This window comes from Macrobrachium rosenbergii, chromosome 23 (assembly GCF_040412425.1).
Source record: "Macrobrachium rosenbergii isolate ZJJX-2024 chromosome 23, ASM4041242v1, whole genome shotgun sequence".
NCBI classification, from domain to species: domain Eukaryota; kingdom Metazoa; phylum Arthropoda; class Malacostraca; order Decapoda; family Palaemonidae; genus Macrobrachium; species Macrobrachium rosenbergii.
The window spans coordinates 15,198,495-15,220,697 of NC_089763.1; the positions used below are offsets into that span (position 1 = coordinate 15,198,495).

At 37.6% G+C, this 22,203-nt stretch overlaps 1 protein-coding gene across 1 annotated transcript; it reads left to right on the forward strand.

The window, feature by feature from the left end:
- Positions 1–283: 283 nt before the first annotated feature.
- LOC136851302 (zinc finger MYM-type protein 1-like) lies at positions 284–20,378 on the forward strand. Its single transcript, XM_067125302.1, has 2 exons — positions 284–2,747; positions 19,149–20,378. Exon 1 carries the CDS (start codon positions 526–528, stop codon positions 2,695–2,697), a length of 2,172 nt encoding a protein of 723 aa, XP_066981403.1. The 5' UTR covers positions 284–525; the 3' UTR covers positions 2,698–2,747; positions 19,149–20,378.
- The last annotated feature ends 1,825 nt before the right edge of the window (positions 20,379–22,203 follow it).

Sequence of the window (22,203 nt, forward strand, 5' to 3'; positions counted from 1 at the left end):
TATATATATATATATATATATATATATATATATATATATATATATATATATATATATATGTAGTGTGTGCTTATGTGCGTGTCACTGGCGAATCACCAGGTCTTGGTGATACATTAATATTTTTAAATGTCTATTGTATGAATTACAGGCATTAAAGTATTAAAATAAACATACAATCTTCTTAACACACACAGTGCAGTACAATGAATACATGTGTTTCAAAATTCATTGAGTTGTTAGGCAGCTAAGTGACGCTAGCTCCTCTCGTGGCGCATCGGAGCAGGTTCTGTCGTCTCCATGAAGGCGTGCGAACGCAAACCCCCTGACGTCACAATCTTGCCGTCCTTCATTATCAAGCGGATTCTTATTTGATGCGCCAAGCAGTGTAGCTTCAGTTGTTGAGCAGGATGTGTCTGTGAGGTTGTGAAAGGTGGTTATTTGTAACCTTTCGCTTCTGTATGTGTCCTGGTGATTTCACTGGTTTGTTGTGGGACTAGCTTAAAGCTTCTAGGTATTTTGAATGTGATGGAAACCACTGGTACTCAAGAAGAGGACATTTGTTTAGTTAATGAACTACTGGAAAAGCCATTTTGGAGAAGAAGCGTTCCTGAGAAAATTTATATCATAAGAATGTGCAGACCCTGCCCACCACTGCCAGGACTAACAAAAAAGCACAAGGAGAAGAACAAGGAATATATGAGGCATTTCAATTTTGCGCAATATGAAACTACTCATTGGTTAACTGGCTCACCCAAGTTGAACAAGCTGTTCTGCTGGCCTTGTTTGCTCTTTTCAAATGAAGACAATATATGGTCAAACGCTGGTTTTGATAATCTGAACACTTTAACATTGGCAGTTGCTAGGCATGAGAAATCATTTAATCACATAAGTTGTTTTCTGCAGTATAACAGTTTCGTAAGAACGACAAATGACCATCAGACGAAGGAGCACCAACCTATGAGTGACGAAATGCACAATGAGAATGTTAAGAAAAATAGAGAAATCCTGAAAAGATTGATTGATGCCGTTTGCTTTCTATCAAAGCAAGAACTTCCTCTTCGAGGCCGGGACGAGTCAGATACTTCTGTAAATAAAGGAAATTACTTGAAGCTACTTGCACTGATTAGCCATTATGATCCGATGCTGGAAATTCGCATGCAAGAGTCCACTGTTTTTCGAGACATATCCCCCGCCATTCAGAATGATTTGATAACAGTAATTGGCTACTTAATCACGAAACAGATTAAGGAAGATATTGTGAAAACTGACTTTGTGTCTGTGATTTTAGATGAGACGTCCGATGTAGTTAATAAGTCACAGATGTCTACTGTTTTTCGTTTTGTTGACCAAAACTGTGAAGTTCAAGAAAGATTCCTTCATTTCACTGACATTAGTGCTAATCGGTCTTCTGTAGGCTTACTGGAACACATAGAGCGTGTGCTGAGCGACTTCGGTTGCGGGGGAAAACTTGTTGCACAGACATACGATGGCGCTGTTGTTGTAGTTAGCCAACAAAATACCTTAAATAAGAGGATACAGGATTTGCACCCGTGTGCTATATTTGTACACTGTTACAGCCATTTGCTTAATCTGACGCTTCAGCAGTCGGCAAAAAACATCGTAGGGTGCAGAGCATTTTTGCAAACGCTTTCGTGTTTAGCTGCATTTTTTCCAAAGTCTTCCAGGAAGACACTTGCCCTCAAAACTTTTGTAGAGAAACTGTTACCCGGAGTAGCACCTGCAAGATGGAATTTCTCTTCAAGACTGTTGAACACTGTGAAAGAATACTATGACCCACTGACGACGTTTTTTCTCCACGTACTTAATCAGTCCGATGATTGGGACGATGACACTGTCTTGAAGAGCCGAGGCTTTTTGGCTTTCTTCCAGAGCTTCCAGACTCGTTTTCTGGTGAACATTTTTTCATCGGTGTTTTCTTTAGCTGATGTTTTTTTCTGTGCTCTTCAGAACAAAGGGATGGATATTGCCTACTGCATCAAAAAGGTTGAAGAGCTGATTGGAAAGATTCAGAAAATTCGTGAAGATGGTTTCGATAGGATTTTCCAGGAAAGTTCCCCGGCAAAAAATGACGAAAACCCAGCTAAAAAACCCAGGATCGAAAACTTCGAAGAGGAAGAAAGCTTTAGAGCCCTCTTCTGTGAAATTTTAGACAACGTTTTATCTCAGCTCAGACACAGGTTTCGGGTAGTGACACAGCTCGATTTCTTCATTTTGCTGAACAGTGATTTTTTTGAAAAACACAGTCAGCAGTTTCCTGAGAGTGCTTTGAAATGTTTGGAGAAGCAATATGGGTCGTTCTTTGATATTGTTCGGCTGAAGAATGAGTTGGGTGTTCTATACTGTTCTTCGGAGTTCAGAGGCAAGCCCGTTTTGGATATGATGAAAATCATGCATAAAACGAAACTATATCAGGGGCTGCCTGAAGTTTATAAACTTGCTAAGTTGATTGCTACTATACCTGCTACAAGTGCAGTTACAAAAAGGACTTCTTCGTCTTTGAAAAGAATCAAAACTTACTGCAACAGTACACAAGGACAAGAAAACTTGTCATCCTTTGCTCTGATGTCAATTGAAAAAACTCTGCTTGAACACTTGAAACTGAGGCACACATTTTATGAAGACGTGACAGAAAAGTTCATTGAAAAGAATGGGAGTGTAGAATTCAGGTACAGATAAAATTCGGAAGGGATAGACAAGAGGAAATGAAATCACACAGCAAAAGAAAGGCAAGTTCCAGGTTCATTCACGTACCGATGGTACTGGTTTATTGTAATTTTTTAACAGCTAGTACTAAAATATAAAGTTAGACTTTATTGATTTGTATCATATTTCCCACCACTTGTACGCCATTTTGAAATCATGTGAGAAATGCATGACAATTAGAGGTGAATGGCACAGTGTTTAAAGGGAATAGACAATTATTGCCAGAAAAGCCTGGCGTGGAAATTATAGTTAGAGCGTTTATCATCAGTTCGGCAGTTCAAGTATGGATGTGGCACTGACAATTATGTTTATATTCCAATCCACATTTTGCCGGAGAGATTCTCTCTCTCTCTCTCTCTTTCTCTCTCTCCAGGTGTACAGATATGCTACTTACGATGACGACAGGATTGAGAAACGAGACCTGTAGTAACACCTGCATTGTCGGTCGCGTTATTTTGAGGTACCACTTTGGGTATTCTTTTGTGTAGGTTTTTTATCTTATGAGGACTTTTATGGTGGCTCGTTCCAGTTGATCTTAAGAATGAGCACACATTTGGAAAACGATTTACGCTTTAGCGTTGCATTTTTTAACCAGTGCATTTGTCCCATCGAAAACGACAGTCATGTCATACAGGGTAGAAATGGTACTGAGGAAGTGTGGGACCGTCCAGTTGATCGGTGATCTAGACATATCCTCGTTAAAAAAAAGTCGATAATCTGTGCGCGCATTGCGATGTCAGTATAGCATTCTCGTATTTAGAATGATCGTATCAGCCATATTTTACTTAAAGTGTAAAAATCCAAACTTCTCCATTCAATTCTGTAGAGAATTTCAGTCGACAATTCTGTATTTAAAAAAACGAAGACAGAAATGTAGTGCCCCATCGATATTTCGTAAAATGAATACTAAAAAAAAGTAATTTTAAATGCAGATTGAAGAATAAGACCATGGCTTCATCACTATGGAACTTCGCTTATTTGAGAGAATGGTTCAGTACAAACTTCCAGTTGGAATTTCGTGTTGAACATAACATTAATATACCATTCCAAACTTTTCTGTTATTCGTGACTTTTTTTTGAAAATGTATCCCAGTTTTCGGAGTGTCACTACGCGGTAATGCATGGAAACATGACTTCTCAGCCAAGTTCCAAGCGACCTCTGTCTGTTATTGCTAAGATGTCAGAGGTCACGACCGAAGGTCAAATGGGGGCAGCTGATTTCCCGTGTTAGGAAGCAGGTCAAACCGAGTTCATCGCTAAACTCTGTTAAAGTGTAACAGAACAATTCTGTCGTTAATTTAACTGTTAAAGGGTTCCGATTTCTAGCGTTAAAATATGTTTTTATGCGACCACAAGAAATAATGAAAGTATAAACATTTAACTCGACGTCATACGCTGGTCTTCGCCTATTAAAGAAAAAAAAAACGTTTTAAACGTCTTCAACAATTTCTAGAGCTACTATCCGCCTGTTCAACTAAACTCAAAAGCAGATCCATTGCACCGTATTTTTCCTACTTTTTCTCACGAATGTTATAATTTTGAATGCTTTTCGCCCATTTTTTTTATTTTCACTTTGTGGAAGTTTCCATTAAAGAGGTACATTCGAAGCGTCCCCTGATATTACCATGAACAAATGAAATTCGGGAACCGGTTTGAAGCTGATGCAACCGGAAACCCTACTATTTTTTTGTTCGATTTTTTTTCCTTTCACTTTAATCTGTTATATTTTCTCGTGTTCATGACCATCACATGTATACTTGTGTATTATTTGCAGGCTTATATATTGCGTCGTACTAATGAAAATGCTTGTTTATACAAATGTTTATATAAACACCTAACTTTGCTTTACTTCAATAACGTGATTTCTAAGTTGTATATATAGCCTGTATACACACACATATATATATATACTGTATATATAATATATGTAGAATCTACTGGTCACTTTTACCAGACACATATGTAATTTTATAATAGCCACAATGCCCTCTTAACTTCTCAAAAAAAGCGCGAAGAATTCGAGAAGTTAAGAGGGCATTGTGGCTATTAGAATTACATATATATATATATAGGCTATATATGATATGTTATATATATGTATGTATGTAAAATATATATATATATGTATGTATATATATATATATATATGTATTATATATATATATATATATATATATATATATATATATATATATATGAGAGAGAGAGAGGTTTAATTGTGAATAGCCGTCTCATTTACCTTCACGTCACGAGAAACAAATACAGCAAGAGTTAGGGTGACCTACATTCGAGGCAGCTTAAAAAAACTTTCCTATCATGAGAAGGTTGAATTATTTTGACGCGGAAATACGCACGTTTCACACTTTATTATTAGCAATCTTTTGTATTCACTGTGACAGGGATTTCAATGATACGAAAAGGAATTATACTTCATTATTATTATTATTATTATTATTGAGTGAGTCTATGAATGATAATTACGTCCTCAATATCGTAATTACTAACAGTGTAAGAATGCTCTTGTTGTAATCTTGAATATAATTTGTAAATTGTTAGTGGTCTGTACTGGCGTCACAACGACAGTGGCGACCAACAATGGGTAATTAGTATTATTTGATGTAAAAGATTAAAATCGATAGTTTCATAAAGAATTCACTCCATACATATATAGAATTTATAGATAACTTTTCAAATGTATTTTGATAATTATATATATTTTCATATAAATGTAAATTTTGAAATTTAGTTTATTATGTCATATATATATATATATATATATATATATATATATATATATATATATATATATATATATATATATATATATATATATATGGGTGAGTGTTGCGTGTGTGCGTGTTCATCAAAACTTTACAGACAACGTTTGTTGAGGTCACGCTGGCCGCTAGTCTGAAAAGGAAACCCCAAAAGAGCGGGAGAAAGATAAACGTGCTCAACTCGGATATATTTTGCAGGCTGTGATTTCAGCCAAAGGAGTTTGTGTTCGTTAACAGGATTATTACTAAAAAATACTGATCCTCTTTTCTCTCTCATGCTTCCGCGTTCCCTGTTTTCCATGACTTATTGTGTCCGTAGGTTTTGGTTCTAATAAACTATTACAGTTTCTGCCCAATCAGCCTCTGCGTTAAAAGCTAAATAGTGAGACATCAGGAGAGAGGAAGCTGTCCAGCGCGCAAATGATTTTTTTTTTTTTAAATATTGGTAGGTATAGTACGGTAGTTTGCATGGAGGAACGGAGATCAGACTCGTCAAGTTGCTGAATAAACTTCCAAAATTGCTGAGTAAACTTCCAGGGCATACAGCTAATGTTAATAACAGAAATTCTAAACATTGCACCTGGTAGCATTTGCTAGCCATCAAGTAATACAAAAAATTGTGTTATGATTCCAGGACTGTTCAGCATCCTTGTGGATAGGGTGATGCGGAATTTCAGAGAAGACAGAAGTAGGTTGTGAGATGGTTGACTGGCGATGATAGTCTTTATGAAGTGAAGTTTGGGTGTCAGATGTAAATGGGAGAGAGCGAAAATTTTTGAGCTTGTTGAGATAATTGTGTTTGTAGTACTTGTGGGGTGAAACGGATAAAAGGGACAAGAAAGCTTTGTTCTGAGGTGGTTTACGTATGGAGGACGATTAGGTAGAAAGTAAAATAAGTTTGTAACTCGAAAGTGTTGGAAGGAAGAAGGAGAGTTAAACCCAGAATATGCCGGATAGAGTGGGAGAGGTATTGTGGGAAGAGCCTTCAGATCTTAGAAGGAAGTGGATGTGTATATAAGATACATGTGACTGGCGCGGTGTATGATGGAGGGTTGTACACACTGCTGCGTGAGCAAGTGACAACAATCAGAACGAAAAGCGTGAACCTGTTCCCTTTTTTCTCTCCCTCTGTTCAGCCGGCGTGGCTATATGCGGGGTGCTAATCCTGTAGCTAGATGATGTTGCTGATGTAGCTCCACAGTCACATCAACTTCCCCTTCCGGCTCTCCCCCGCGTTCACTTCCCTTCCATTTTTATCTGCCGTGGCCCTCTCGCTCCATTATCTCCCTCCTCCCGTCGCCATTTCGCCTGTCATCTGTTCAACTCATTTATCCTGGGTCTTTGTGATCCTTCCCCTCTCGTCGTTTGCTCTTCCCCCCTATTCGTCATTTTCTCTCGTTAGTTTCCATTTCTCTCTCTCTCTCTCTCTCTCTCTCTCTCTCTCTCTCTCTCTCTCTCTCTCTCTCTCTCTCTCATACAGAGACGCGAACTGACACTATCTCCCTAGCTCGTTCGTCTGGGCTGGTATTTGCAGTTTATGCAGGACATTATTTTAGCAGTGTCAATGAAAAGCCATTTTGTGACAAGCCACTTTGTTTTTCGTAGACATTTCCGTGTTGGGTTTGAGAAGCATGTATTTTCTTGTGTTCATAATTAGATAGAAGCACATTCGTGCTTTGTTGTTATGCGTGTCGCTAACATAACATTTGATTGGTCGGAAAGAGAGAGGAAGGGAGAGCGCTAGGGGCCGTGAGGAGCTTGGTAGTAGGGGGAGGGGGGGAATGCTAAGCTATTGCTATTTCCGTGGAAAATCGAAGATGGTTTATCACAGTACGTTTTCGGTGACCTGCAAAGTCTCACGACTGAAGTACTTTACAACTTAATCGTTTTCCAATATAATCAAAACAAATTATGCACTGATGTACCCTAACCCTTCTCTATTTTCACTTTCCTCTCCAAAAGTTTATTTTCATGTAAAGTGAATGGCAAATGCAATTCCCTATCAGTGTTACAAGTTATATTCTGTATATTCCTTTTTGTAATTATTTTAAGCTTAAGCCTAAAATACGGCGGCACGCAACTTCGTACCCATACTGAAGCCAGTTGTGATAACACGGGAGAAGAGTTGTCTGTTTGTCATTTAAGTAGAACTAAAACGAACCCATTACAACACTTCATTGTAAAGAATTCTATGAAATATTATTTTGCAGTGAGAAAAAATAAACTTCACTATAGGAGCAAGGTTTGTCGTGATTTTATGCACCAAAAAGTGAATTTAGTAGAACTCAGCAGGCCAAAGACGGCTTTGATATCGATTCAGAGCAGTCTCGAATCTTCCCTTCTCCTGTTTCCCGCCTTTACTAAAACATTTTAACCGACAGTTTCCAGGCAAACTGATTTAAAGCGTCACCTTTCAAAACATCGATATAAGATCCTGGGACATAGCGTAGGATCTACTTTCTGGGAGCAGCTATGAACCCAGCAATGCTGTTGCCATTCACGTGTCATCCAATTACTACTAGACGTCGGGGTGGGGGTTGGGAAGGAGGCGGTACTTTTGGTAGGTGATCCCAGTGGGGAAATGTTCTCGTTGGGTTTTGGGGGGTTGGTTAGGGTGTTGGTAGAAGGGCTCCTGTATTGACGTTTTCATGGTTCTCCCCCCGCCCCCCCCCCCCCCCGCTCTTCCCCTTCGTCTGTCCACAACACTCGTCTTCCAGACGATGAACGTGCTTTCTTCGCCTAGACTGATTTTGCATTATTGCCATCCATTCCCGTGTACTTTATCTTTTAGTGGATCGTTTCAGGGCTTTCGGCCGGGTTCTTGGAGGACCTTGAGTCCACGTCTGTTGGAAAAAAACAACCGCTCGTGACGGATGGTTAGAGGGTTTCTGTAACCTGATAATAGAGCTACTTTTATCACACCGACCAAACCATGTTTAGAATATTGCAGTCTCTGAATGTATTATGTTTTATTGCCTCATGCAAGGTTTGCCATAATCCTCGATTGACATAAACGCCATTGGGAAGGAAGCGCGTCGCATTAACGCAGTCGGTATTGTTCTGTAGTTAGGGTTATGCAGGAAGCCTTAACTGGCGAAAATTATGAATCAGCCTCACAAGAGCGTTACAGTAAGAGAGAGAAACGTCTTTCAGACGACAGAACATATCACAAACAAGACGCCAGGTGGTACCATTTTGAATTTAGAGTAACCGTTTTTCCTTCAAAGATTAACACAGCTGTTGTTTTGAAGTGAGCGGGATTTGAGGAGTGGGTCAACAATCCCCCTTGTCCTCTGTTTGCCTTAGGGAATTCGGACACCTGAAAGCGTAGACTCGGGTAACAATTTTTTTCTTCTGTTAAGTAGGTCCTGATTTTATGTACGGGAATCCGTCTCCGACGACCTACCGAAATTTCCTTCAATCACAGGAATTCGGATGGTTATGGAAGACGACTCGCACACCAAACATGATTGTGACATAATTATGAGGTAATATCTGAGACCCATTATATATTTTTTTCATACTGAATACGTTCCTATGACAAATTTTTAAGACCTTATGCAAAAAACAGACAAGTGTATGTGATATTTGAGGTTATTTTTAATGTGGTGATAACTGCTGTAGTATTTTGGAGTTAGGCGTCTTTGAATGAGATTTTTTAAATGAATCTAACTCCGTAATTATATATTAAGAGGGCAGTGAAACGGGACAGTTGCCATATCTATTGTTTCATTTTAAAAAATACATAACTGATGGGAAGAGATAGAATGACATGGCACTTTTCAATAACCCTGAATCATCTGTTAATCAATGAAGTCGTCTTTAATCAAAATGACTTCTGTGACGAGAGAATTTCACGTCAGCCATGTGGATAATAAAGCCTTATCGCTTACCTTTGATGGTTGATTGATTGATTTATAGATTTTAGGCATACATGCCAAGTATTGGGGCAACTAAGGACATTCAGCGCTGAAACGGAAATTGACAGTAAAAGTTTGAAAGGTGTAACAGGAGGAAAACCTCGCAATTGCACTATGAATCAGATGTTAGGAGAGGGTGGACAGTAAGATGGAAGAAAGAGAATATGAACGGAGGTACAGTAAAAGGAATAAAAGCAGTTGCAGCTAGTGACCGAAGGGACGCTGCAAAGACCCTTAAGTAATGCCTACATTGCACCGCCTGAGGTGCACAGATTATCTTTGATGGGCTGCCATTCAAATAGTTTAGGGGAACGCATTTCCTCATTTTCCCGAAAGAAATGTTTGCGTCTCTTGCGTATGGCAATTGATGTCACTGGTTGAAATATGACAATCCAGACCGTTTTCCTTTTGTGTGCAAGACAAACCACTTCTGTGGATGTGCCACTCATCACGTCAAAGGAAAGCAAGAAAATGGCGAAGAAAAAAGAAATGTAGGAAAATAGAGACGAAAAAAAAAACAAACACACAAGCCAACAGAACCGTTCTGTCACAATACGCTTCCCTCCATTCACAGAATTAACGATGATTCATGATGTTTTCCGTTATATTGTGAATTAATTCTCTCTCTCTCTCTCTCTCTCTCTCTCTCTCTCTCTCTCTCTCTCAAGGTTATCAGAAGACCTCACAACTAAAATCTAGTAAAAATCGGTTAATGAAGTGTTACAAGCAGTATGACGTGTCTCGTAAGTGAACCAGTTCTGGAAACAGAAGTTCAATATATCTTTCCCGATGTAGTAGGAAAATCTATGAAATAAAAAAAAGTAAAATTTCTTTATATAAATAAAAAATATATAAAATTATATTATATATATATATATATATATATATATATATATATACTGTATATATTATATATATATATATATATATATATATATATATATATATATATATATATATATATATATTCAGTTTGCTCTTAACGTGAAACCACCGGAAGGCCATGGACTGACCGGATTCCACCAGATCAGGGAACCTACAGTATTTCCCCAAACTAGGGAATTCGCGCCACACTGTCTGAGAGAGCTCGGCTATCAGCCAGGTGGTATAACAGTTTAAAGTGAAAAGATTAAAAGTCAAGCATGTCGGAAGAGTTGTAGTTACTCCCTCCATATTACTTGTGTTTGTACGTTTAATGCTTGTCCTAGAAAAATAATCAATATTGCAGGGGAAAGTCTTTCATCTGAATAAATTTTGCCATTTACAATACTTTTAACTGTTCATATAATTACCGTATTACAACTTGAGAAACATTTTTTGTATTGTTTCTCATAGACAATATTCTTTCTTTTCTTTCATCTGAAATAATTAGATTTTCTTTACGCGTGCAGGTAACCCGTATAATTCATTTGTATTTCTTTCAGTTTTCAAAAGATATTTTTCTCGTGGAAATTTGTCTTTTTATGCTAATGGGTATTTCCTATAATAATAGTGATTTGAAAATCTCACGTATGAATTATAAACTATATCTGCATTGAAGTATTGTTACGTGCAACCAAACATGTATTTGGTCTTGTTGCAAGGAATGTGTGTGGTTTTCATTATCCACTTGGTTAGGGAAAACAGTAATATGTTTTGCACACTGATTTATTAAGAATAAATAGCATGGAAATGTCGATAGTATGGTCTGACATGTATAACATACAAGAACAAAGGGAGGAAATATTGATTGTGACCATTCGCACATCTGGAAAAAAAATTACATACCCTCGATAATCCTCCGGCTTTATAGGTCTAATCCTCTGGCATTATAGGTCTAATCCTCCAGCATTATTAGTCACCAGAACGATAGAAAGACCAGCCTATTGTGACAGTATATACTCTCTTTCTCTCCTGAGATTAAGATTCAACTACTTTTTTATGCGTGAATATGTGACAGTGGCAATCTCCTTACAAGGTTCAACATTCTCAGTGTCTGAATATGCTTAGAATTAAATAAAGTGATTCGAGTTATTAGCTTAAGCAAAGTCATTGCTGTCAGAGACAGAATGAATCGATGGCTATACGAATCATTATATTCTTATTAGTCCCAGCGTTCAGGAAGGAAATTTAAGTGGAGCGACTGACCTTTCATAACCTTTGACCTTGAACGGACACACGCCTTCCCTGTGAATTCTTAACAGTGAGAACGCCGGTAAAATGTTATTTCTCTCGACGATTCATGGTTAGCAACGCAGAACTATTCTAGGGTTTAAAGAGTATGTGACCGGGCAGCAACATTTCTCGTTAACATCAAAGAGAGAGAGAGTGTAGTGAGAGTGTTATTTACTTGTACATCCTGGGATGGTCATAGTTTATATTTTGATTTGTCGTATTTATTGCTATGTTCTGGCGTCTCTAGCTTTAAAAATTACACAAAATTTGTATATATACAGTATACGTAAAGCCAGTACAGTAGAAAGTCGTGAAACGAATAGTAAAGTAAGCTGTTGAAATGTTGCCGTTTGGGATAGTTGCCAGTAATGTACCGGGACCCAAGATGAAACTAAACAACAGTTTTCCCGCGCAATCTCCTGATTTCCATAAACACTAACTTTCGTCTTTGTTCCTCTATTGGATACTCTTAGATTGTATTCGTTCAATATTTTCATGCCTCCCCCAAGGCATTTTTGAACAGAGAAATTGATGAAAAAGTATATGCAAGTTTTGAAAGCACGTACAGAATACAGCCTCGTGTAGTAATGAAGAATATCCACTGTCCTGATATTGCTGCTAATACCGGTATTATGGTTTCTTCACGAGTTTAAACGGATTGAAGCATGATTACGTAGCGCACAATGTCTTAATACATGCAAAATTCAGGATGCCATGCATGACATCACGCTGTAGATATGAAGTCTTCTAGGTTAGACAGGCAACAAAGACAGGTTGGGAAGTACTACTGAAAGAGAGAGATGAGAGGAAGGCGGGTGGGAGTTGTTTGGTCGAAAACGCTCGTAAAAGAATTTATATTATAACCTTAAAACGATTGAAAATCACAACAAAACAACGTACAATAGCAAAACATTATCTTTTTATACAGTCATGCATCCAGCATATTGTATTCAGTGTATCTGCAGATCCAGCCGGCAAACCACATTCTGTAAAAACTTAAGGCTGGAGAAAAAGTGATCGCTGGATTAATTCATGTTTCCTCGTCTCTTAAACTTCTCAGTAGCTTCATAGGGTTGCAGAAGTTTTTGATGTGCACAAACTTCATCTAATCGTGCTGTTACGTATACAGTACGGATGGAACAAGCCCTGTAAGTATAACACCCCTTGTAGACGGTGTTAGTTCACCCAGTCACCCAGGTTGAGTTGGCCAGACGGGGTTGAGCTCAACACCAGCGCCGCTTGACCTTGAAAAGTTCATTGCCAGCGGTGAGGGTTTGTCTGCTTGTTATGTCTTGCATTGTCCTTTCTTTATTCATGCCTGAATTTTAGCGACTTGTGTCGTTTGTCAGAAACAACGAGACATTTTCGGCATTGGCGTAGACCACTAGTACTGTAAGGGTGTTTGGTTTTCTCATTAATAGGCTACAACGACCTATATTTTTTTGTGCAAAAAAAAGCTTCGTTATTTTCTGTCGACACCGGATGATCACAAAAATGGCGCCCAAGTCTTAGAGTTGCAGAAACGGAACGGGGGTAATCGTTACCGCCAGCAAGTAGAAAAAAAGAGGGTGAGTCACATAATGTGGGTCAGTGTTACCTGTCGATAAACATTTTATTAGTAGTATTTTCTTTTTATCAAGGGTAGTGTCTGTGTAGTATCAGTTAGACCTTGCATGCATACCTGCTCTGTCTGGGAAGCGTCATTAGCGAAAAGCAGATATCCTATAGTTTGTTCGAATAATTCGACAGGTTCAGATAGCACAGTTCATATGCTTTTTGTCAAATATCCTTCATCCGTCAAGTGAATTTTTATGCGCTCTTGACGTCATCACCAAAATGTGGGGATCGTTAACAATGGCTTCCCAGAAAGTAAAAGCTAATTGCCTTTATTTCAAGGTTAAACAAGATATGATCGTCAGCAAAGTGTTGCTATTACAGGAAGCTAGACCTAGAATCACTTTGATATTTGAAATTGAATAGTTTTATGATGATAAAGTTGCTCGAATTAAGGGTAAAGAAATGAAAAGTTGTTCAAATAGGAATGTGGATCAAAATGATGAAACACTGACCGGTGATTTGTGAGCAGCCCATTATATATATATATATATATATATATATATATATATATATATATATATATATATATATATATGTATGTATGTATGTATGTATATACTGTATATTATAAGGGTATCTAGCTATGCTGCTTCCAACCTACAGTGCTGTTGTATCTGGAAGAATGGGAATGACTCATAGCTAAATTTAGAATGAGTATCATATTCACCTTCTCTTAAATATGGCATTAACTCATAAGTATCTTATTCACCTTGTCTTTTCAAATGCAACAGCTAACATGAATCGATATTTATCGATTCCGAATTAATAAAATTAATCAGTTGTATTTGTTTTCTTCGACCTGAAAAGACAAAAGAAGTGGCTACTGCAATTGCGCTTCTCGAAAGTGCTTAATACGTCATATTTTCCCCGTAAATAATAATGATAAAAAAAAAAAAGGTGGCTGTCTTGTTCAGACCGGACGTACTTAGTTGAAAGAAGGAAGAGGAAATGGCGGGTAAACCCCCGGATGCCGAATGAGCGGGAAATCGGCTAACAATATTTAAACCTGTGACGTCATCGTGAATTCCTTTGAACATGAAAAACTTTTTATTTTGTTAATCTACTATGTTTATAAGTTAAGTTTGTTATAAACCAATACAAAATTTGTAGGTTTTTCTATTCAGAGAACACACACTATATGTACAGTATATATAATCAGTACTCCTTTTTCTCGTTGGAGCCAGTAATGCCTGAAAGGTAAAGTCTTCAAGTTTTTTGAAAGTCTTCAGTAGTGAGGTTGCTAGCCCCACGCCCCTGACCCTAGCAGACGCTAAGGTCATTTATTTATACATGCATGTTGCTTAGATCTAGTAATGGGGAACAACTGTGGAGGTCGAAGCTTCTTTCGCTGAAATCTTAAGAGATGACACGATTTTCCCGCAATGTGTCTCTGGCATCGAGTTCTGCCGAAAATTCCCTAAACTTCGACGATACAACTTTGCATACTTTCAGAATATTCCCATTCACACACACACAAACACATGGATACATACAGAACATATATATATATATATATATATATATATATATATATATACTGTATATATATCAATATCAATATAAAAGTCACGTACAAAAGTGATTGTAATCATATATATATATATATATATATATATATATATATATATATGTGTGTGTGTGTTCAATCCATATTTGCAGCCATCACAAAGGGAAAGGGACACACAAATGTACACTAATTATCCATATTTTTATTTTTAACAACCCAGATGATGCAATTATATGGATAATTACGAACTGTTGAGATAAAAACAGTTTATATATCCGAGTGTCCTCTTGCCTTTTGTTATGTTATGTTATATATATATATATATATATATATATATATATATATATATATATATATATATATATATATAATGCGCATTTTCCTGGGGGCCGGGATGACGCCAGAGGTTAGTATGTATGAGTAGGCGTTAGTGATGACTAACAGTCTTGTGCTTGATTAATTAGCATTCGTCCGGAGAGTTCGTTGAAGTCATATTATAAGACGACTTCCGAATGACAGCGAGGTGAAAGTAGACGGCTCCCTCGACTTACTGCTAAAGAAACCCCTCCCCCAACATCACCCAACCCCACTATAATTGTTACGCAAAAGCAACGGTGTACGAAAAGCCAGCTGGTTTGAACCGCTTGGATTTGACGTACGTGTAACGGCTCCCGCAATGACGTCGAATTGTGAGACTTACGTACGGTTCTACATTGGTCGACACAAGGTGTTCTGAAATAAAAAATTAGATTATTTCGTATCGTTATTCGCAGGATGATTTCGTAATTTGAAACGAAATGGTTCTGGTACAAGGTTAAAACGCGGACGTGTTGCGCCATGATTTAACCGAGTTGCATTACTCTCGTATGCTTCACAAGCACACATACACACACACACACAGATATATATATATATATATATATATATATATATATATATATATATATATATATATATATAATACGTGTAAATGAATCTAAACCAGTATTTACTTATTGAAGCCCATATTACGAGGAATTATGTATACACAGAGTTGTGTGGCTATTTTGTGAGTTATACACACACACATATATATATATGTGTGTGTGTGTATATATATACTGTGTATATGTTATATGTATTGTATATATAAATATTTTCTTCTTTTATACTTGCGTGGTTTTTAAACTCGTGTGTTCGCAAATATAACGCCACAAATATTGATGAGTATCGAATTCACTATACCTCGAGAATAACTTGAACCTAAGGGGAATTGTAATTGACAAGTACTTCGTTACCAGCAGGATTTCGAACTGTTCCCTGGTTTAGAAAAAACTATGGACAGGAATATCAAGAATAAAATGGGAACAACCATCGTAGCATTTTTAGTTTATTGGCCAAATTTTCGAGACTGTCGCGATAATTTGGCTAATAAACTAAAAATGCAACTCTGGATGGTTTCCATTTTATTTTATTCCTGATAAATTCCCTGCGTTCCGGATGCACCACCCTCACACACACACACACACATATATGTATGTATGTGTATATATATGCATATATGTGTGTGTGTGTGTTTACGAGTGGTTTTGGGGGTAGCTTATGAGGATTTAATGATAGAAAGTAAAAGAATAGGTGCTGATGGGATTGGTAGTGAGCTGCCAAGGCAATTTTAAAGTGCAGATGAATGGCTTGCCAGTGTGTGTAAGGTATGCATGGATGATGGAGAGGTTCCAGAGGCGTGGAGAGAGGAATGCTGGTTGCTTTGTATAAGGGTGAAGGTAGGCAAGAGAGTAAGAAGTAAAGGGTCACAGCATTTCATACTATACCTGGGAAAGTGTATGGTAGAATTATAATTTATAAAGTGTAAAAGTTAAGTATACCTTAGTTTAACCAGACCACTGAGCTGATTAACAGCTCTCCCAGGGCTGGCCCGAAGGATTAGACTTATTTTACGTGGCTAAGAACCAATTGGTTACCTAGCAACGGGACCTACAGCTTATTGTGGAATCCGAACCGCGTTATACCGAGAAATGAATTTCTATCACCAGAAATAAATTCCTCTAATTCTTCATTGGCTGGCCGGAGACTCGAACTCGGGCCTAGCAGAGTGCTAGCCGACAACTCTACCGACTCATCCAACGAGGAACTAGTGTAGCCGATGACAAAAGCAACAGAACAGTGTGGTCATAGCTAATGCAGAGGGTAGGTGGGTCAAATGACTGTTACAAAACAATCAAGTGAAAAGTTCAAAATTAAAGGGGGGAAAGCTGTATATGGGATGCTTGGACTTAGAAAAATGAAATAGCAAGTGAGTTATTAAACACTAGTTCAAAGTGTTTTTTGAAGGAAGCAAAATATGTTAGAATATTTAAACGCGACAGTGACTCTTTTGGTGGTAGTGAGCCTCAGACAAGAGTGTTATCTCTAGTATCTATGGTTCCATGATGCGAGAGGTCTGAGAACATACAAAGCGGAAATGTAGTACAGAATAGTTGATGTCTGCAGATAGTGCTGTGTTGAGTGGCGATAGTGAAGAGAAACTGCAAACACTAGTGAGAGATTGCAAAAGAAGAAAGTTGAGATCAAAAGTCAGTTAGATGTGAGGGTAAATTGAAACCAGGCAAATAGAACGATGAATGTTACTTCTTTGGTTATAAAGAATCTATTAAATACACCTAAAAATACGTATAAATTGCTAATTTATCATTTACACAGAGGGGAAAAAGTACCTGTATTCGATCATTTGTTATATTACTTTGAAGACCATATGCATTCCATAGTACTGTGATATTCACATGTTTCTCAAGAAAGGGACTTTCTTTAAATTTCTGTATCAACCCTACAAAAATCAAGGACATGCGACAGTTCTTACTGTAATTCAGGAATATTTGGTCTAGCTACAGTATTAAAATAGTTCGTCCGTAAATACTGTATACATGTTAAAAGCATATTGGAATCTTGTAATGCTGCATGACTTATTGGTGTGCAGTTTATCTTTTGCATCTGATACAGGAGCAGTTGAACTTAGTTATGAGTTGACTTCTCCAACTGCTCAAGTTCTTACAACAGCAGTTTCTTGAAAAAATGTAGGTCTTCGTCGTCTCTGTCTTTCTGCTCCTTTTCCAGGGATTACAGTTTCCTTTTCCTTTTCTCTATTGAAATGAACTCTTCATTCTCTCTGCTTGTGGTAGGGAGGGGATATTCATGGCACTGGTGAGAGGGATTTGTACGGTTATACCACTCAGAAAATCAGATGAGTGAGTGGTTCTGTAAGTCTTGTTTTCGTCGGATTCTCGAAAGAACTCGAGTGTCAGCAGCCTGAAATCTATTCTATTTTCTCATCGTCAGTAAGTTTTCTGTAGTCAGGAAGGAAGGGCGCTAAAAACGATTTGTCTGCGTCCTCTCCTCCGTGTGTGGAACGTTCTGATTTCCCGAGTGATTCACTTTGGACAGGAGAGAGATTCGACTTGCTTGGTGGTTCGGTGCTCTCGACACGATGTCAGCTGCCCTCCGTCGACGTCATCTTCATCTTCCTCGTTTCCTTCCCTCTTCCTCCTCATCTTCGACGTTTTCTAGGGGTTTTCTTTTCACCAGGGTGTTCAGCAGGAACGTTAGTGAGTCTGCGTAGACGTATTTCTTCTTCTTGGGCGCGCGATTTCCTCTTTTGCCCTGGTCCAAACCCCCTCACGTAACAGTCCAGAATATGTCGCCACTTCCGTCTTCATTTCCTTCAATGTAAAGAAAGGAGGAAAATCGTCGGCTTTAATAGAATTTTCACAACGAAACGTATATGTCTTCCGCATTCAGAATTTTTGGGGAAGCGTTCTGCATAAAAAAGAAACTTGTTTCGTGTATCAAAAACTTTTTTTGAAAAACTAATCATTGTAATAAAAATATAGCAAGTATTTATCTTTATTTCGAAAGAAACAAAACGTTTTCGTATGATGCAAAATAATATATATGTATATATGTGTGTATATGTATATATATATATATATATATATATATATATATATATATATATATATATATATATATATATATATATATAGACCAGATTCATATATAGAAATTCATAATAAATCGTAATAACCATGCCCTCTAACTTCTTGAATTCTTCTCACTTTTTTTATAACATGCTTGTCACTACAGAGTCTTATACCCAAATGCAAGAAATACGAAGAATTCTGATGTCCGGACATCAGAATTACATCATATTTCTTGCATTTGGATCTAAGGCTTTGTAGTGAAAAGCATCTCATAACAGTGTGAAGAATATGAGAAGTTAGAGGGCATTATGGTTATTACAATTTCATACGTATCTGATCAATATATATATATATATATATATATATATATATATATATATATATATATATATATATATATATACTGTATATATAATAAAAGTAGAAGAACCTAAAATAAGTCCACTTCCATATTTTAATTCATTAAAATTCCTTACAGGTAAACATTTGTCCACTGGAAAAACCTTCCAAGTTCTTCAGAAAAGAATTCTGCATTTGAAGATCTACCGTGGAAACAAACCTTCCGGAAGACTGTCAAGCTATTTGGACTCACGTGAAACATGGAAAGACCAGAACCAACTAAAGTATAGAAACGTGACTGGACGTTGCAGTGATTTTATTTAAAAGCAGATGTTCCGTGCAGACCCGGTAGACGGCAAATGCCTATAAGGGGCTGGATACACGAGCGCTAAAAACGTCGCATTGCTGACGTTGTCTAACGTTGACTTTTTGGCCACAGTACACGAGCGCTATTTTCGAAGCGTTACTAAGTATCAAACAGCATGTTTAGTTCATTATGGATGCTGTCTCAGTTGGATGTGTGACAGGCTTGTGCCTCGCAATCATTAGACATGCAAAGAAGGAAAATGTGAGACGTTGGTAGGTTCATCCTGAGTTATCAGACAGACTCTAATGTTCAATTCCACATTATGTTTGGAAACCGCCGAAAGCATGGCGATAAGTTCTACCTTTATTACAGGATGTCAGTTGCAAGTTTTGATGAACTTTTATCCTTGCTCTTGGATAGGATTGTTAAGGGAGAGACAGTTATGAGACAATCAATCCACCCAGCAGAATGTTTGGCATAAGCTTTAAGGCAAGGCATTACTAGCGCTGAGCTAATAACGTCTACACCGACGTTAGAAATTCCTGACGCCCACGTAACGCGTCCTAACGTTAAACTAGTTACGCTAGTCCAAATTATTGCTTTTCCATTGAAAAGCATGGGAATATACTTCACTGTAAAAGACAGCGTCAGGTGGCTGCAACGCGACGTTTTTAGCGCTCGTGTATCCAGTCGTTAAGATTCAGTGAGGACGAACTTCCTCCCTGATGGCAGACTCAGATGCATATTTACATTCATTTGTCGTTATTAGACTTTCAACGAATTCCTAGAGACTATGAAGTTACTGAATCCAAGGGGACAACTAATCTGAAAGTACTTTGCAGTATCTCTTTGGTGTTGGAGCAGTGCCTTTCCAGAAAAATCTAATTTACTTGGTATTTTACTTTGTTTTGCCTGGTTACAAAACTTACAAATTTTATACTATTGTATAGATAATTAGGACTGTGGAAAATAAAGGATCTGTAGTGATTGTTAATTAAATTATTTATTTTTAGCCCTTTTCTCAAGTTTGTTTTTATACAGCGAATAAAAGGTTAAAAACTCCTACCTGTTTCATCTCTTTCCTCCGAGTCAGGCTTTGGCCAGGTCTTGCACATTTGCTCTCCTATTTGAGTCCATGATCTCTTACGAATGTTTTTGTCTGAATATCCCTTTGACCCCCTTTTCCCAAATGGATGGTTTGGCGTGGATGTACTCGATGAATTTGTCAGCGTCAAACCGCTCCTTTTCAGCGGGATAGTGCGATACTGTGAACAAATGAATTTAACTGCATTTGTACGCTGTCCATTTCCCGGCGTACGATCGCCGAGATGCGTGATGCCGGAGGTTGCAGGTAACTGCCGGAAAATCGTACCAATGTGATACCTCGTACTGAAAACTTGTTTCTCCATCCCGCTAAACGCATACGTGATATTGGACGCAGCAAAAACGCATGGTGTGACTCTGGCCTTAGACCTACTGTAGAAATTGCTGGATTGATGGTATGAAGGGAAATGCGAGTAGAGTATGTCTGAAACAACTTGCGTGTTTTAGTGAAAATGTGTAAATGTACGCAGATCAGATTGACTGGCAAACCTTTTATTTATCGGTCTGTATTAACAAAACCAGCACTAATGTATCGTTAATCTTGAGAGTGAAAGTCAATGCATATCCTTATCTCCTGTTATTGTTTTATATTTTTAAACCAAGTATAAAAAAACAATGAGATATTTTAATAGATTATCAGCTCTCAACTCGCTCGTAGTGGTGCGTCAAGTCTATCCCAGAGTCTGTTAAAAGATTGGCTTTTGCTTATCAGTTATTAACGAATTTGGCATAAGATCTCTGGTTACTGCTACTTTTAATATCAGTACGAGAAGGGTTACTGTTGATGATAACACCATTTTATGAGACTATGATGTAATTTCAGCTTAAAAGAAATCTGAATAATAATAAAAATACAAATGAAGAAAAGCTAATTTTTAACGCCTGATGCTGTAAAGTCCAACAGCAATTTAATTGTTTACTCAGTTTTTCCCAAATATTGTTTAGGTTATTTTATCAACAAGAATACTAGCTCGTTGCTTTAAACATTCTAACAACCAAAAGAGATTGCGCTTCTTCAATTAACGAAAAGGACATTTCAGAAGCGATAGGCCCACCATGACTCCAAAGCTGATCATGAAAGTATCTTAAAAAACGGTAGATCCACAGTGAAGTCTAACTGACACCTTAAAATTCTTTTAAAAGTTATAGTCCTATATAATCAAGTGATTTAAAAGTTGATTAAAAACAATAGGACTAGAATGCAAAACCTGAACACACACTTGAAAGGCAATGAACTTTTGCCGAAGAGTCGGCAAGGTTCCAGCGACGAGGTCGTTGGGAACTCTCTGTATCCCTTCCCCCGTCTTCTTCCTACTGGTCTGTGGAATTTCCTTGTTACGGAGAATTTCAGCAGAATCGACATCTGCTCGTTTAAAGGGAATGTATTCTGAACTTTTATCTATCAGAAGGCTTTTCCAATACAAAAACACCTGCACAAAGGTAAGAATTTCTTGGAGAATACAAAATTCAGGGATCTGTATGGGATCACACTACACGTGTATATCTGTTATATCGTTTGTGGGAAAATGCTGCATAAGAACTCATTCATGATTCATAAAATTGTGAATGTGGCCGGGTATGTCTATGGAGCAATCCATTGTCAGGGGTAGGCCATTTAATGGGAGGAGCGGGCAGTAGGCTTGTTTAGGTCGCCGAGATGACGGGCTTCATACAACCACGAATTTCATAAAATCAGTCCGTCTAATTACGAACAGACCTTATAATCTGTGGTAAGGAAGTATTAAGACAAACCACAGCCACTTATACAAAACTTTAACTTTAT